We start from the raw sequence: 18,274 nt of genomic DNA, 5'->3' as shown, positions 1-18,274 counted from the left end.
GAAAAACTAGTGTTTTCTGGAGAAAATGAGAATTTTGGAAAACTTACATTCAGCATCAGGAGCTTGAAAACTTCCCAGTAGCTACACTTTTCTGATAAGATCAGTGGGGATATTAATGAATGTGATTTTTTGATATTGAATAATAAAAGGTGTTAACATTTGGAAGATCTGCATAACTAAGTGAACCGGTGTTTTCCTCATGACCAGTGCATGCAGAATATACCCTCAAACTGCAAGAGACTCACAGATTTTAACATAACCAGACTATGAAAATTTCATTGATAGGATTTCATATTTGACATTGCAGCTAACCTTTAGGAAATCTGTGTTGAGTTTTGTGTTGCATTAAAGGAAGAATAGCCACAATTCTGAAAAGGCTGTTAAAATACCCGATCTTTGATATGCACTTGAACTGAGAGTCTTTGGTGTTCTCAGTTTTTTTAATTTTTTTTTTTTTTTTAACGTTTATATTTATTTTTGAGACAGAGAGAGAGAGACGGAGCATGAACAGGGGAGGGGCAGAGAGAGGGGGAGACACAGAATGAGAAGCAGGCTCCAGGCTCTGAGCCGTCAGCCCAGAGCCTGACACGGGGCTCGAACTCACAGACCGCGAGATCGTGACCTGAGCTGGAGTCGGACGCTTAACCGACTGAGCCACCCAGGCGCCCCGGTGTTCTCAGTTTTTAAGAGAGTTCTGAGAACTGTTTGGGTAGATACCAACATGGACTATGGAGCTATTTGCTGAGGTTTGATTCTTTGCTTTATTATTAATTTGCTTTATTTGCTTTATTATTTTGCTTTATTTGCTTTATTATTAATTATAATTAATTATGTAACTGGCAAGTTACCTAATTTTTTTTTCTTTAAGATTTTATTTTTAAGTAATCTCTACACCCAATATGGGGCTCAAACTCACAACCCGAGATCAAGAGCCACATGTTCTACCTGACTGAGCCAGCCAGGTGCCCCAAGTTACTTACTTTGTCTCAGTTTTCTCACACATAAAATGGGGGTGATAATAGTAAGGTTTTTAATGAGGATGAGTGAATTAATAATGAAGTACTTAGAACTGTGCCTGGAACATGGCATGCTTTAGATTTACTATCATTGTAGTTCGTTCTGTGAAAAATGAGGATTTTGCTCTCTTACACATCCTAGCCATAGCTAACACTGTCCCCTTTCTCCAGCCTTCCAGTACAACTGTAATTTTTATTGAAATTAGACTTTGGGGCGCCTGGGTGGCGCAGTCGGTTAAGCGTCCGACTTCAGCCAGGTCACGATCTCGCGGTCCGTGAGTTCGAGCCCCGCGTCAGGCTCTGGGCTGATGGCTCGGAGCCTGGAGCCTGTTTCCGATTCTGTGTCTCCCTCTCTCTCTGCCCCTCCCCCGTTCATGCTCTGTCTCTCTCTGTCCCAAAAATAAATTAAAAAAAAAACAAAACGTTGAAATTAGACTTTTAACTTGCATTATTTAGCCATGTAGACATAGTTCACAAACTGCTATGTAGCATGTTATGGCTCTGTTTCTTACACAATTTTTGTTTTTCCCCTAGTTAATAAGTACTTTTTGTTACTTTTTGGTTTATTCTTAAGTTATTACATAATCTCATTCCCAAACTTTGACAAATCTGTGAACCTTAGAGTCTATGGGTTCTTTTCTGTGTTCCTCAGTGTCCTCTGTCTCCTGTGGGCTTGGTTGCCATCTGGATCTGCTGGACAGCTGTCACTTTGTGACTTGCTTTCACCGTCCTTAGTGATTTCCTTTTCCTCTTCTGTTGGGATTTTCCTTGACCTTGTATCTTTCTCCTTTCTTGGTTTACTGTCTCATTTTTCTGGAGCCCCAGCATATCTAATTAAGTTTATTCGACCAGCGTGTTTGGATTATGGTTTTTGTCTTAGTAGAGAAATCCAGGTGACCCGTATCTTCCATGAAAATTTTGAAGGCATTGCTCCACTGTATGTTAGCTTACAGAGTTGAAGAATCCTATTCATCTACTCATTCCACACGTATTGTGATTTTCTGTCTTTTGTGTGGCCTGCTTTTTCATTTGAAGATCTGTTCTTGGTATTAGAATTTTCAGATGGAATATCTTTCATTGTGGACTTGGTGTTTTTATTGATGTTTTCTTCCTCCCCTTGCAGGCTCTCTTTTCCTCCAGCTTCCATTTTGCTCCCTGATTAGTTCGGTCTCCTGTCTGATGCCCAGGTTTTCAGACGTCTGATGATTCTTGAGACTCCATTCATGTTTAAAAGTGACACACTTTAGGGCACCTGGGGGGCTCAGTTGGTTGAGAGTCCGACTTCGGCTCAGGTCATGATCACATAGCTCGTGAGCTCAAGCCTCGCATCCGGCCCTGCTGACAACTCAGAGCCTGGAGCCTGCTTCGGATTCTGTGTCTCCCACTTTCTCTGCCCCTTCACCCACCACTCGTGCGTGCTCTCGTTCTCACTCTCTCTCAAAAATAAATAAACATTAAAAAAATAAAATAAAAGTGACACACTTTTAAAACCTGACTGGGAGCTCAGTGTGCGTGGTCTGGATTTGTTAGCTGGTGAATTTCTGTGTAGACATGGCCACTTTTTCATTGGAGGAACTCCCAAGCGTCAGAATCCTCCGGCTCTTTTGGCAGATCTGTTTTCTCTGGAAGGAATTCCTTGGGATATAAACCTGAGCCCTAGAACTCTGGAAGTCAGGTGCAGAAAATGACTGGAAGTCTAACTGTTCACTGAGAAGACTTGGATGGCCTCTGTTTTCAGTGCAAACCCTCCTTAGCTGTTTGTGGAGTCTTCAGTCTCATGGAATCCTAAATTTCTGTGTTCCCTCCAAAATGTAAGGGTCCTTTGTTATTTATGGGGAGATCTGTGGGTTCAAGCGCTACTGACAGAGTTTCAGTGTTCCCGTTTGGAGTCCTGCCCTTGATCCTGGTTTCAGAAATTCTCTGATGCTTTTAGATACCTGAGCCTTTCTAGAGGTCTCCAAGCAGGTCTGCTTTTTTCCTGTTTGCAAAATGCCCTACCTAAAGAGTCCCTGTCAGTTTCAGCTTTCTCTGGCCTAAGTCAGTGGACATTGTTTGTTGACATTCCATATCTGCTGTTTATTTCTGTTTTTTTCCTGATGGGTATGCACATATACATATGCATATCTAGCAAAACACCTCATACCCGTATCATCTGATTGTATGTCTTAAGAGATTTCCTTGAATATATAGTTTTAGTATCTAGTGTTGTTAAAAGTAAGGGCTTTTCACCAGAGCAGTTTTATGGACAATCAGTGCTGTCCTTTGACCTTTTGAGGTTTGCCTCTGTAGTAAATAACTTTGGTGACTCTACTCTTTGAGTTCTCACCTTGTTCACCAAATTTATCGACTGCCTAAATAATATTAGTTACTTGTTCTACTTCACCAAAATGTCCTGCAAATGTACAAGTAGGACTTTTTAATGTACAAGTAGGACTTTTTTTCTTTTTGTAAAGCGTAAGGCCCTGTGTGCTTAGATAGTTCACCTCTTATTTTCTCCATCTTTCCGTTTTAGAAAGAAAACACTTTAAAGGAAAAGTTACAAGCTGAGGGGAAATAGCGCTCCATCTTTCTTCCACTACTCTTGCTTTCATTCTTGAATATTTCAGCAAGCACATGGATGATCATCCAACACCGTGGCAGTCTCCAATCCTTGACTTCCATAGCTCCTGCGACCATCTTCTCTACGTCAGCCATCCCCTCGTGTGGTCCCTTGCTGGTGTATTACCTTTAAGATCTTTCAGCCCACCTCCCTCTCTGACCCACATTTATCTTTCCAGTTTACTTCACACTTCTCGCATCTTATTAAAGCCTCCAGACTGTTGATCTGATCACACCCGTACTGTCTACTGCTCATCCTTCCCCAATCTAGATCTGTGTCCTAACACTCGAAAGTTTTCTTGCAGATACTTTTTTTTTTTTAGTTTTAAAAATTCACAAAAGTAAAAATACTACATACGCACATAGTTTATTTAAAGACTCAGGATTTTAGGATTTATTTATAAGAAAAAGAGTATGCAGTTGCCTTTTTCCGTTTTTTCCGTTCCCAAGGCTCTCATTTTCAACTTTTGTAGCTGTTGCTCTCGGTATTTTCCTTCATATTTCTTAATAACAGGCTTATTTTCCCCCTTGCAATTCCTTTAAATTGAAGTGTAATGTACTGATTCTAAATTTTATGCACAACTGACCCTTGAACAATGTGGAGGTTGGAGGCACTGATCCCAAAACTGTGGAAGATCGTAACTATTAATAGCCTACTGTTGACGGGAAGCCTTACTGATCACACAGTGGATTAACACATATTTTGTATGTTACATGCACTGTGTACTATGAACTAGAGAAAAGAAAATGTTATTAAAAAATAAGAGAAAATACACTTACAGAATTGTATGTATTGAAAAAAAAAATCTACATACAAGAGAGTCCTTGCAGTACAAACCATGTTGTTCAAGAATCGACTGTGTTCCAAATTGATCACCATTATAAGTCTGGTTAATGTCCATCACCATACAGTTACAAATTTTTATGTGTGCGTGATGAGAACTTAAAATCTACTCTCAGCAACCTTTGAGTATATAATAGAGTATTATTCACTATAGTCACCATGTTCTGCATTACACCCCCCATGACTTACTTATTTTATACCTGGAAGTTTGTACTTTTTTAACTCCCTTCACCCATTTTGCCTACTCCCAAGTAGCCTCTGGTAACACCAATCTCTTCTCTGTATCTATGAGCTCCTTTTTTCTTTCTTTTTAAACTTTTAGATTCCACACAGTATTTGTCGTTCTCTGACTTACTTCTCTTAGCATAATGGTCTCAGGGTCCATCTATGTTGTCACAAGTGACAAGATTTTCTTTTTTTTCTGGCTGAAAAATCCTGCGTGTACATACCATGTCTTCTTCATCCATTCGTTGATGGATACTTAGGTTGTGTCCATATCTTGGCTATTGTACATCATGCTGCAATGAACACGGGGATGCATATGTGACCTCAAGTTTGTGTTTTCATTTTCATTGGATAAGTACTCAAAAGTGGCATTAGTGGGTCATATGGCAGTTCCACTTTTAATCTTTCAAGGAACCTCCGTACTGTACCCATAGTGGCTGTGACAATTTCCATTCCCACCAAAAGTGCACAGCGATCCCTTTTCTTCACATCCTTGCTACCACTTCTTACTTCTTTTTGATAATAGCCATTGTAACACGTGCGAAGTGATAGTTCATTAGGTTTTGATTTGCATTTCCCTGATGATTAGTGATGGGGAGCATTTTTTCATGTGTCTCTGGACCATCGGTATCTTCTCTTGGGAAAAATGTCTATTCAGATTTTCTGCCCCTTTTTAAAATTGCTTTTTTTAAACGTTTTTTGCTATTCAATTATGTGAGTTCTTTATATATAATTTTTTATGCTAGCCCTTTGTCAGATATGTGATTTGCACATATTTTCTCTCCAGTAGGTTGCCTTTTTGTTTCATGGTGGGTTTCCTTTGCTGTGCAGAGCATTTTTAGATTGATGCGGAACACTTAACTTATTTTTGCTTTGTTGTCTTGCTTTCTGTGTCAAATCCAAAAAAATCATTGTCAAGACTGTTGTCAAGGAGCTTACCACCTGTTTTCTTCTAGGGTTTTTGTGGTTTCAGCTCTTTTAAGTCTTTTGTCCATTTTTATGTTTGGTGTAAGATAACGGTTCAGTTTCATTGTTTTTGCCTGTGACTGTCCAGCTTTCCCCATACTGTTTTTTGAAGAGATGTTCTTTCCCCATTGGATGTTCTTGGCTCTTTTGTCTTCTCTTAGTTGACCATACATACATAGATTTCTGGGCTCTCTGTTCTGTTCCACTGATCTGCATGTCTGTTTTGATTACAATTGCTTTGTAATATGGTTTGAAATTGGACCACGATGCTTCCAGCTCTGTTCTTCTCAAGATTGCTTTGACTGTTTATGGTCTTTTGTGATTCCATACACATTTCAGGGTTGTTTGTTGTATGTCTTGGTAAATGCCATTGGAATGTTGATAGGGATTGCATCGAATCTGTTGCATGCTTCCAGTAGTATGGACATTTTAACGATATAAATTCTTCTAATCCATGAGCATAGAATATCTTTACACACATTTGCGTCTTCAGTTTCTTTCATTAGTTTCTTACTGTTTTCATTGTATGGGTCTTTCACTCCTGTGGTTAAACTTCCTCCTAGTTTAATTCTTTCTGATGCAATTGTTTCTTAATTTTGGTTTCTGCTAGCTCATTATTAGCGTATAGACACGCAACAGATTTTTGTATGTTGGTTTTGTATCTTAAAGCAGCTTTACTGAAATCATTTAGTCTAACCGTTTTTTGGTAGAGTCTTTAGTTTCCTGTATTTAATATGCCGTCTGCACATGGTGACGGTTTTACCCCTGTTTCCGATTCGGATGCCTTTAATTTCTTGCCTGATTGCTACTACTTAATCTTTCGGTGCTAAGGCATTAACTGTTGACTTCCCACTGTGGATGATGGAGAATCAGCCTTGTTTCTTCCTTGCACCTTTTATCATACGTGCACATATGTACTTTCTGCCCTCTACAACTTCCTAATTGTTGGGTGATGTAGCTATTGGAGTGTTTACGTTACTATGACCGTATAGGTCATTCTGAGCTTATTTTTCTCCGGTTTCGTTTCCCTCCTTTTCTTTTGGGTCATTTGCCATTAGTACAAACAAATCTTAATCTCTCTCTCGAACTCTTCCTAGACCTCCATAATACCCCATTTCTGTGCCTCTTCATCACAGCAAAACTCCTTGACCAGGTTGTCTGTCCTGTCTTGCTCTCCTTCCTGCCGCCCCATCCTCTCCACTACTGCTGGCTGCTCCAGTCGGACTTTCGTCTCTGCCACTCAGTCGAGAAGACTTGCGTCACTACTGAGCACAAATGGCCCACACCTTGCCAAGACAAAGATTAAATCTAAGTTTGCGTCTTCCTCAGCCTTTCCTCGGCTTTTGATGTGTTCGACCGCTCCCTCCTCGAAACACTTCTTTGCTTGGTTTCTGGGATTCTGTACAGACCTAATTTTCTTCCTGTGCCATTGGTCATTCCCTCTGTGTTTCGTGTGCTGATTGCACCCCTTCTTGCAATTTTCCTCTCAAAAATGCTTGTGTGCCCCAGGGCCTTCTCCTGCCCCCTTTTCTTTGCCTTCCTTAGATAACCTAATCCCTTCCCATGGCTTCAAGCATCAGCTGTTGGCTCCAAAATGTCAAGCTTTGGCCCAGAGCTTCCCAGAACTCCAGACCTAGATGTCCATTTGCCTATTCAGCATCCTCATTTAGTTGTTTAATAAGCATTTGAAGTATTACATGGCCACAGCCAAATTCTAGGGTTCCACTCCCTACCGGATTCTCCAGCCCACTTCCCTGTCCTAGTATAAGCTGTCATGCAGTGGCTCAGGCCAACTATCCGTCAATCTGCCTTGGTTCCTTTCTTCCACATCCAGCCCACCACTACCTTTTGGTTGCCTATTAAAGACCTTTCTGTAATTCCACCTGTCCCACAGCTCCCCTGCCACAACCCTAATGTGATTCCTGCCTAGATTGCCAAGTGCCACTTCCTGACTGGTCTCCTTACTTCCCCCTTCCCCTAATGCATCCACCATCCCTCAGAGTGGTTCTGATACATTAAACCAGATCATTCATTCTGCTGCTTAAAACCTTCCCATGGCTTTGTTATGCCTTGAATTAAACCCAGACCCCTTCTTTGAAGCCTCCTTGATCTGAGCCTTGCCCACCATTAGCCTCAGATCCCCATCTCCCTCCATTTCCCGGGCGTGGTGGGTTTTTCTATGCTGCGTCCTATTTCTTCCATCCCAAGGCCTTTGTTCTTGTGCTACCTCCTTATTGCGGAATGCCTTTCTCCCCCAGTATCTTCCCTCCACCAGCACTTTCTCATTGTTTTGGTTTCAGCTCAGATACTGCTTGGGATACAGTGCCGTTCTGATGCAAGCGAAAGCAGCACTTTTCCTGCATCACATTCCTTTTTTATCTTCTCCGTAGCACCTCTTGTACCTGAAACTACATTAATATGTTTTCAGAATTTCAGTCTAGAATATAATTTCTCCCCTGTATCCTGAGCCCTGGGAACAGTATCTGGGACACAGGAGGAATGTTTCCTGACAAGATTCATGAAAAAAGGAAGCAGTGCATTTTGAATGTTTCGTTTGCTTTGTATATTCCCATTCTCCATCAGGAAATAGAGAAAAATGATTCCAACTAGGGAACCTTTCATTTGTTTAGGCAGCATTTCAAAGTGCTTTAAATTCCTAGGACATTAAACCTTCCCCTACCGTGTTCACTTATGAGTGTGAGAAAAAAAAAAAAAAAGCCCATTGGAGGCAAACTGTATGACTTTGGGATAACCCCTTTATTTTCTCCGTATCTCCTAGATAAGGGTTGGTCACCAGCTTTGTATGAGTGTTATGTGCTGTTTATGTCATAAAGGGTTTACATCATCAATCATATTGGGATGTAAAATATTCCGTTACGGTGTAACAGTTGGCTTTGTGAATGTATTTAACTGGGAATAGAATCAAGTGTGTGACCAGATTCACCATCAAACATGCTTCAAGCTTTTCACTGATTCTTCTCCATATGATATCTTAAAGGGAGGTAATTTTTTACTTGACTTTTGCCGGTCGGTGTAATTTTTAAATTGTTACAAGCTCCGGATGGGTGGAAATATGTTAGTCTAAATAGTAAAGGGGGGAAAAAAACCTGGACAGAGAACTTAATAATTTATAGGTAAACAGAACTCCTAAATTATACGTTACTTGGATTTATCTGGCACTTCTGTCGCTGCCAGTGTCAATTTCATTTGATGGCTCTTTGGCTGAAACCCTGTTAGAGTTTCCAGAAAGCTCCCGTGCTTACACCATTTGGCTTTGGAGTTCTAGTGAATGGCCGGCTTCCAGCTCTGAGGAAGTAAGGTCCCAAGAGATCAGGAGAATTTAGCTGGGGAGAGGATAAGTGTGAAGATGGGTATCTGAGCTATGACAGCTCATCTGTGTCTTGTCCTGGCCTTCATGGGGGCAGGTGTGCAGATGGAAATGAGCAGTCAGACTAGCTCGGATTGAACGAGGTGCATTGAGACCATCATGTGTCCTGCAGATGATTTTCGGTGTTTTTTTTTTTCTTTTTAGCAAGTCTGGTAAAGTTTCCAAATTGGCAGGTTCCTCTGTCCCTTCTTCCTTGCCCCATCTCTAGGACTCAGCGTTTTCCTGTATTCCCCATATAATTGCTTACACTCGCCTTTCCAACATTTTTGTCCTAAACTTCTTTCTCTTTCCAATTTGGTTTCCTGAGGCTGTCTCAGGTTATGGACTCTAAATTATAAAAGAGAGGCCTTAAGCTCCCCAGAAAGAATCCTTCTAAATAGGTGTTTAGCCCTCAAATAAGAAGGCATGTGTTTTGCACGGGTGCCTTTTTAAAGCGCTTCCCCACCTACGCTGGACTTTTGTCATGTGCATGGACTAACTCTCAGTATTGACCAGCCTGTCACAACATGGCTAGACATACCACACAGCTGTTCCTCTTTGCTCAGGTTCAAAACCAAGGAAGGAGCAGAGGAAGAGCTAGGATCATGGCTGCACACGAAATACTCAAAACTGAAAGTACGTGATTCAAGGGGGAGAAGAGACTCTCACACACTAATTTATTCCTCCTGATCTTCAGAAAGTCTTTATGTATTGAGTTCTGGATCCATTGGTTACAGGCCTAGAATACAGAATCTTGTTTGATTTCATCCGTAATACCCTCCGCATCTCTATTTTAACAGGGCAGTCCCGTACTGCATCGAAATGTTAATTCTTTAAGAGAGCGAATGTCCGCCTTCCAGTCAGCTTTTCACTGCATCAAGGAGAATGAAAAAATGACTGACTTTCCCGAAGTCTCAGAGGCAGAAGGAGAAGTCACGACAACAGGCTTGAGTGAGTAGAAGGAATTCAGTTTGGACTTCCGTATTGATTCAGACGAGCCTCTGAGGTATAAAAAAGATGGCGTTCCACAGTGTGAAGGCAGTCTTTTCTGAGCAGAGCTCGGTATTTTTAAATGGAGCCTAACACTTAAAATTTGGGAAATTTCACACAAAAATTTAGATTTCTGGTTTGTCTTGGAAAAAACTTGCTATCAGGCATTCCTGAGCCTACGTCTCCACATGGCCGCGATTAAGTTTTAAGTGTTAACATGTCAGAGCCAGTTAGCTCGTTTCATCTTCAGAATAAGGCATGTGGCAAATGTGAGCGTTCAAACCGTGATCTTTAGAGGCTTATTATTAAGTTTGGCAAGCATTTCTGCGAATGCCAAGCACCGAACCCCGATATCATAAACAGATAGATCTAATCTGACATCTTAATAGCCTGTCACATTCTTTACCATAACTTTAGGTTGTAATTCATTTGGTTATTTTTGCCTGTCACTTTTGATTTTCCAATCACAGAGCATTTGAAACATCAGAATTAGACAAAATCTTGGCATTGGCGTAATCATCACAGCCATTCCTCCGGTGCTTTGCACTCTAAGGTTCCAGATGATTTGGTTTTGGTTTCTCGAGCCACCTTCGAGTACATTCCAGCACCTCCTCATGTGCAAGACACATCCAGTTCATCTGCCTGACCCACTCTGCTGCACTCGTTTATATTTGTAGTTTGTAACTTACCTATTTTTCTCTTATGACCTGCATTTGCAAATATTTTACGGCCATGATCGCTGTAGTTCTGCAGACGATTCAGTTCACTTTTTGTATCTAGGAAGAACAGAGGCACATTGTGTCTGGGCTTTTCATAAAATCTTACGTAGTCAAAGCAGAACCAGGTCAGAACATAACCACATCCTTTAAAATGCTCTAAAGGAAAGGGTCCATCGTAAACTTTAAAATAGAGTGAGATACTATAACAGAGATGGAAATGTGTATTAATGTATTTTAGTACCTTTTTAAAGTCTAGAAGAAAACTCTAGTAATGTTTGTTATCCTTTTAGTAGTGATGTTCTCTTGCCTTACAGTTAGATTTCTCTCCTGAATAGAAAAATGTCCTTCTCACTGGCAAAGTGTTTAGGCTCAAGCGTCACATGTTACTAAAATCATTATCGACGAAATTTTAAAACAATACTGGAAAAGAAAAATATTTATGCCTGTGTTAATGTTTTTATTTTGTATACGTAGCCAAAAAGGAAAGGCTTGGGCAGTGTCCACAGTTTGAGTTCTCTGCAGATTTATCTTCCAAACGTCGAAGGATATCCTCTCAGAGCAACTCTGATGAAAATCTCCCTGACGCAGTTGATCTCCAGATATCCCGTAGAGCCACTTCTCCTAATACAGGCACAATGTGTGCTGTTGAAACTTCTCTTGCAGATTTTTCTGAGGTAATTCACTTACTAGAATCATAGGAAAATGAAGCTTTGGTTTTCTGGCTAGGCGGTTTTAAGACTGTCCGAACCCTTTTTCAGTTATGGTACCTTGTACTTCTATATCGCAGCTGAGTTTTAAATTGCACTCTGTGTGTGTGTGTGTGTGTGTGTGTATTTCCTACTTGCTAAATTTTTGTTGTTGTTGGCTTAATGGTTATTAGACAGTTTTGATTAATATGTTGCTTTTGGTTACAGAAAAACACTTTATGAAAGTATTAAGCCTTCTGGTCTTCTGCTTGTGAGGAATTGTTCTAGATACTGGTGGTATCACGGTGAGAAATCACAGTCCTGCCCTTGAGCAGCTTTTCGACTGCTGGAGGAGGCAGACGTAGGAGCATATTATTTACACGTAACTGGTGAATGAGTTGAGGATTATATATGGGCTGTGCAGCTCAGGTGTGGGGGTCTTACTGCCACCAATAAGTGGCACCAATAAGTTGAACTGCCACCAATAAGAATTAGTGAAGAATTAGTGAAATATTTCCAATTAAACCTAACTGGTTTAATACCGGCTGGGAAGCAGGCTGCTGTTGAGCTGCCCTTTGCTCTGCTTACTTCTTCCAAGTAGCTGGAGGGATTTTTGTTGCTTATAACTACTTAAAACCTGTCAAGATCGGGGCACCTGGGTGGCTCAGTCGGCTAAGCGTCCGACTTCGGCTCAGGTCACGATCTCACTGTCCGTGGGTTCGAGCCCCGCATCGGGCTCTGTGCTGACGGCTCAGAGCCTGGAGCCTGTTTCAGATTCTGTGTCTCCCTCTCTCTGACCCTCCCCCATTCATGCTCTGTCTCAAAAATAAATAAACGTTAAAAAAAAAAAAAAAAATTAAAAAAAAAAAAAAACCTGTCGATTATCAAAAGATGGTAAGCAGTGTGAAATAATACTATTGAAGATCCTTGACCTTCACTCACACGTAGACAGGAAGCTAGTTAGCTCATCACTGGCTTTCCTTGCTTTAGTTGTGCTGTGATACAGCAGGTTCCCATATCTTCAGTGAGAGGAGACACCTGACACCATTAGAGCTGGAACATTCCTGGCACCTTCTCTGTCACATAGATTCAGTGCATCTCCTATCGATCTTATCTGGACCCGCATAATGAATGTTTGATAGTCATTAAAGATTCTTCAGGGTCCAGTAGGTTTCATTTGTATCTTGGAGTCACTTACAATCTCTGCTCCCTCTGCTTTTTCCTCCCGGATATGAAATCATCGTCTGACAGAATCAGTAGTTTCTCATCAGAACTTTGATTGTTTGGACATACACCACGATTTAGAAATGGTTTCCGCATTAATATGAGTGTGTTTTCTGTCCTAGCCATTGATGGTTTTCCTAGCCTAGCTATTGATATCCTGTTGTTTGATTAATAATTATATAACATCCTGCGTTAATTTTGAGAATTTTCTCTTTAGAATCAGTTAATACGGTTTTGTAGACTTCAAACAATAAGGCAACAAAAATGTGTCCCATAAACTTTTACTAGGGAGCTGAAATTTGTTTGGTAGGGTGTTTAGGCTGCAGATGTTTTTAGTTCCATTCCTGTATTTTGTAACAATTAGGTAGATAATGATTGATTGGTTTAACATCAGATTTCCAGATAATCTGTAATGCTTACTCAAATCTTTACAAAGATCTCAGTACTCCTGTAAGTAGTAAGATTTAATATTTCTTTAATTTTTTTCCTCCCAAGAAATCTTTTGAATCTGGTTTAACGCAGTCTGGATATTTGGTTGAAGAGTCTGTTTCACTTTCAGATCTCACAGAAGCTTCAAGTGGTAAGTGTTTAATCTTTCCTTAATACATGCCAGTTCACCCATTGAAACATATTGTTCAGTGGATATTTATGTTTCAGCATTTACCTATATGCTGAAATTTGGGAAAACTGAAATGGTGCCCTCCATTTGAGGAGCTCACAGTCTAGTACAAATGTTTCAGAATTCTTGTTATATGAGAGATGACTTTTATTTTTTTTGAACTGCCACCAATAAGAATTAGTGAAATATTTCCAAGCTGGTAGAATCCATTATAAAAAACAGAATCTCTGAACACGTAACTAATGTATTTTGTAAGACAAAACACTGCACATGTTGTTTTTGGTTTTTAAGTTTGTGGAAAGGGACCAGCATTCAAAACTTCCCCCAAATCACTATACCTTCCCCCAAATACTGTAAGGTATTAGGTTTACTTTCAGCCTACCTGTGTCTTGAAATCTTTTTTTTTTAGTATTTATTTATTTTTGAGAGACGGAGAGGGACAACATGAGCAAGGGAGGGGCAGAGAGAGAGGGAGACACAAAATCTGAAGCAGGCTCCAGGCTCTGAGCTGTCAGCACAGAGCCCATCACAGAGCTTGAACTCATGAACCACGAGATCATGACCTGAGCAGAAGTTGGATGCTTAACTGACTAAGCCACCCAGGCTCCCCTGAAGTAAAACTCGTACGTATATAGTTAGGTCTTGCTTTTTTTATTTATTCTGAAAAACCCCTTCTTTTCCATGGGAGTGTTTGGCCCATTAGCTTTTCAAGTCATTATTGATACGGTTTGATTTAAATCTACCTTTTTTGGGGGGCACCTGGGTGGCCCAGTCAGTTCAGCATCCAACTCAGTTCCGGCTCAGGTCATGATCTCACGGCTTCCTGGGTTCGAGCCCCCCATTAGGCTCTGTGCTGGCGGTGTGGATTCTGTCTCTCTCTCTGGCCCTCCCCCACTTATGCTGTCTCTCTCTCAAACTTAAAAAAAATGTTTAAATAAGTAAATAAATACCAGTTTTTCACGCGTATTCTCTTCTGCTTTTTGTTCCTCTGTTTCCCTTTTGTCTTTCTTGAGTATATTTGAAATCTCCTTTTTGGAAATCCATTTATTCATTACCTTTTATCTGTTTTCAATATTAAAAAAATTAAAAAAAAATATACGTATAAGTGTATATATTGCATATACATATATACATATTATATGTATACATATTATACAAGTATGCATATATGCATATATATGTATTATATATAAACACTTCATACATATTATTATATATGTATATGCATGTATACATGTATACACGTATATAGGTATATATGTATACGTGTATATATGTATACGTATATATGTATTAAGTGATCTCTAGTCCTAACATGGGGCTTCAACTCACAACCCCAAGATGAAGAGTTGTATGCTTTACGGAGCCTGCCAGGCGCCCCTATCCATTACCTTTTAAACTCACCTTGTTGCATCTTTTTTGTTCATAGTTCCAATTGTAACATACATCCTTAACCTTTCACAGTCTACTTAGAATTAATACTGATAACTTCAGGTAAAAGACAGTACATTATGATGATTTATAAGAAATACAAATTGGTACAGTGGATTACTACTTGGCAATGAGAAGGAATGAAATCATGCCATTTGTAGCAACGTGGATAGAACTAGGAGGTATTATGCTGAGTGAAATTAGCCAGAGAAAGACAGATATCATATGTTTTCATTCATATGTGGATCTTGGGAAACTTAACAGAATAATGTGGGGGAAGGGAGGGGGAAAAATAGTTACAAACAGAGGGAGGGAGGCAAACCCCAAGAGACTTCTTAAATACAGAGAACAAACTGAGGGTTGATGGCGGGGCAGGGGAGGGGAAAATGGGCGATGGACATTGAGGGCAATTGTTGGGATGAGCGCTGGGTGTTGTATGTAAGCGATGAACCACGGGAATCTACCCCCAAAACCAAGAGTACTTTACACACTGCATGTTAGCCAATTTGACAATAAATTATATGTATTAAAAAAGAAAAAAAAGAAAAGGACCCTGGCCTATAGTCCTTGGACATTCACTTTCAAATGGAGAGCTTTCCTCCTATTCCTCCTTTCTAGTCTTATGGTCTAATAAACTTTTGCCTGCTGCTCAAAAAAAAAAAAAATGAAGAAGAAATACATATTGGTTATCTACATGAATATTCATTGAATGAGTAAATATTTGGATGACCAAATATACATCCTTCAGATAAATTTGGGGGGCGCCTGGGTGGCTCAGTCGGTTAAGTGGCCGACTTCAGCTCAGGTCATGATCTTGCGGTCCGTGAGTTCAAGCCCCACGTCGGGCTCTGTGCTGACAGCTCGGAGCCTGGAGCCTGTTTCAGATTCTGTGTCTCCCTCTCTCTGACCCTCCCCCGTTCATGCTCTGTCTCTGTCTCAAAAATAAATAAATGTTGAAATTTGGTGTTCATCCACAGTTCCTAAAAACACTTTAAAGCCATGTAGGTGACATAGGTGTCTTATTACTAATGAAGGTGGCTTTTGGACCCCACCCAGTGGCAGGAGCTGGTTGCTGGGCAGACCAGCCATGTGATTGGAGGGTTCAGCCCTGCCCCCTGATCTCTGAGGAGAGGATAAGGGCTGGAGGTTGAATCAGCCAGTGACTTCATCAGTCATGGCCATGTAATGAAACCTCCATAAAAACTCAAAAAGACAAGGTTCAGAGAGCTTCCGGGTTGGTGAACATGTGGAGATGTGGGTACCTCACCCTATGTTCTCTTCATCTGGCTGGTGATTCGTATCCTTCATCATTTCCTTCAATAAACTGGTAAACATAAGTGTTTCCTTGAGTTCTGAGCTGCTCTGGCAAATTCAGAGAACATAAGGAGTAGGTCCCGAGAGCCTCTTGATTGATAGCCACGCTGTCAGAAGTGTAGGTCACAATCTGGACTCGTGACTAGCATCCAAAGTCTAAGGAGGAAGTTGTTGGAACCTCTGGTCTGTAGCAGGTGGGTCAGAGGCACAGGAGACAGCCCAGGACTTGTGACTGGCATCTTAAGTGGGAGATGGGGGGTGCGCTTGCAGAACTGAGCCCTTCACCTCCAGAAGCTGATGCTGTCTCTGGATAGTGTCAGAATTGGGTTGAATTCTTAGACAGCCCACTGGTGTCTGAGAATTGCTTGCTGGTGGTCTGTCTGGGAGATTCCCTTCCCCCCATGTTAGAATTGGGTCCCGGAACCCGAATAGAGTTGGTGTTAGGGGAGATAGAAGCTTTACCTACTGTATAGATCTATTTCCTATCTCCCCACCTGTGTCTTTTATGGTACTCTACACTATAGATACCCTCTGTATTTAAATCCCACAATATTTTTGCTTTCACCAATCCTATATATTGGGAGCAGAATCTTCTCTGGTTATCCTGATAGCTATCATTTCTGATGCTCTCCATTCCTTGCTGAGGATCTAAGTTTCCCTCTGGTATCATTTACCTTCAACCTGAAAAAGAACTTCCTTCAGCATTTCTTGTAATGTATGTCTTCTCTGACTTAATTTGAATCATAACATGACGGATGAGGCACAGAGCTGTGTTAGATTTTGTAAAAGGGGATAGAAAATACTTAGAGGAGAGCTCGCAGAGGAGAACCCACATGATACCTCCATGATCTCCTTGCCTTCTCCACCCTGTTTTACCCACCTTGCCGGAGATGCAGCCCGTGAATCTGCCTTCCTACTCTGTTCTGCCCTCCGTATATCTGAGATGAATTTTATGGACGTTGATAGCCTCACTGGCCGTCCCTTCTGTTCCTTAATCATACCTTCTCTTTTCATTTAAGCTTCCAACCCTCCTTCCCTTCCTTTTTTTTTTTTTAAGGTATTTATAATTTATTTCTTACAAAAAATAATTCTTCAGCATAAGTGTGTTTTCTGTGCTGTTTTTCTTTTATATCAACATACGTACATGTAAATAATTAGATACCATTTGAAATTTAACTGGGCCTCCTGCGGTTTTATTTGCTAGATCTGGCAGCCCTACTCACAAATGACTGAGATAAAAGTTCCCTGGTGCCCCTTCGTCGTCTGTGGCTTCTATTGACAGGAAAAGGAAAGATGTCAGAAGCAAATGGCCTGGGCCACTCACCACCCCACCCTCCTGCCTCTCTGAACGAGCATGCCCCCCCCCCCCTTTCCTCCTGTTATGGTAGATCCTCTGGGCTCTTATCTAAGGCCAACCCCTTCAGTATGGTCCCTTCCCTCTTTGAGGACCTTCTGCATGAAGTGTCCCCTCTTTTCTGAGTTGTTCATTTTTCCCATTCACATGCAACGCGCTGTAGTATCTCCCATCTTAACCCGGCCTTTGTCCCGGGGTTTCCTTTCAGCCAGAACCCCATTTCCTTGTTTTCCTCTGCAGCAAAGCTCCCTTTTTTAAAACAAAAAAAAATTTTAATGTTTATTTATTTTTGAGAGACACACACACAGCATGAGTGGGGGAGAGGCAGAGAGAGAGACAGAATCTGAAGCAGGCTCCAGGCTCCACGTTGTCAGCACAGAGCCCGACGCGGGGGCTTGAACTCACAAACTGCGAGATCATGACCTGAGCCGAAGCCGGCGCTTAACCAACTGAGCCACCCAGGCGCCCCAGTGTACCAAAGCTCCCTTAAAAGAACAGGCTGGGCCTGTGCCCTCGCCTCCCATTCTGTCTCGATGCAGCTCCAAGTGGGCCTCGGTAACCAGTAGCCTCTTCATTGCTATCCCAGTAGTCACTCTCCATGTACCCTCTCCTTGGCGTCTCAGCGTGGCAGGCAGAGCGGACAGTGTCCTCCTGTGAGAAACCATTTCTTCACTGGGCATCGGGACTTCATTCCCTCTTGTTTCCCCCTATTTCCCTGGCCATTTCCTATTTGTCTGTTTCCTTTATTCCTTCTCTTCCATCCTGACCTTTAAACATTTGAATGCCCTGGGTTCAGTGCTCCCGACTTCTCTCCACACTCACTTCCCTAGGTGATTGTAGGCGTTCCCACAACCTTGAATGCTGTCTCTGTGCTGTTGACTTCAAAATTTCAATACCCGTCCTTGGTGTCCTCCCTGAACT

The 18,274-nt window shown here is 41.3% G+C and overlaps 1 protein-coding gene across 3 annotated transcripts in view; it reads left to right on the top strand.

The window, feature by feature from the left end:
- The window catches only part of CDCA2 (cell division cycle associated 2), a 49,984-nt gene that overhangs the window by 5,785 nt on the left and 25,925 nt on the right, over positions 1-18,274 (top strand). For 2 of the 3 annotated variants that reach the window (XM_053900949.1, XM_019466906.2), the window contains exons 5-7: positions 9,817-9,967; positions 11,200-11,399; positions 13,131-13,215. In XM_053900949.1, coding sequence (XP_053756924.1) covers positions 9,817-9,967; positions 11,200-11,399; positions 13,131-13,215 — 436 coding nt within the window. Of the gene's footprint in view, positions 1-8,509; positions 8,652-9,816; positions 9,968-11,199; positions 11,400-13,130; positions 13,216-18,274 lie in introns of those variants that run through there. The other variant, XM_053900950.1, reaches the window with a different exon arrangement.

Source organism: Panthera pardus, unplaced genomic scaffold (assembly GCF_024362965.1).
Source record: "Panthera pardus isolate Hobbes unplaced genomic scaffold, ASM2436296v1 HiC_scaffold_13, whole genome shotgun sequence".
Taxonomy (NCBI): Eukaryota; Metazoa; Chordata; class Mammalia; order Carnivora; family Felidae; genus Panthera; species Panthera pardus.
The sequence above is the reverse complement of the archived record's forward strand: the minus strand, read 5'-3'. Positions and strand labels throughout refer to the sequence as shown.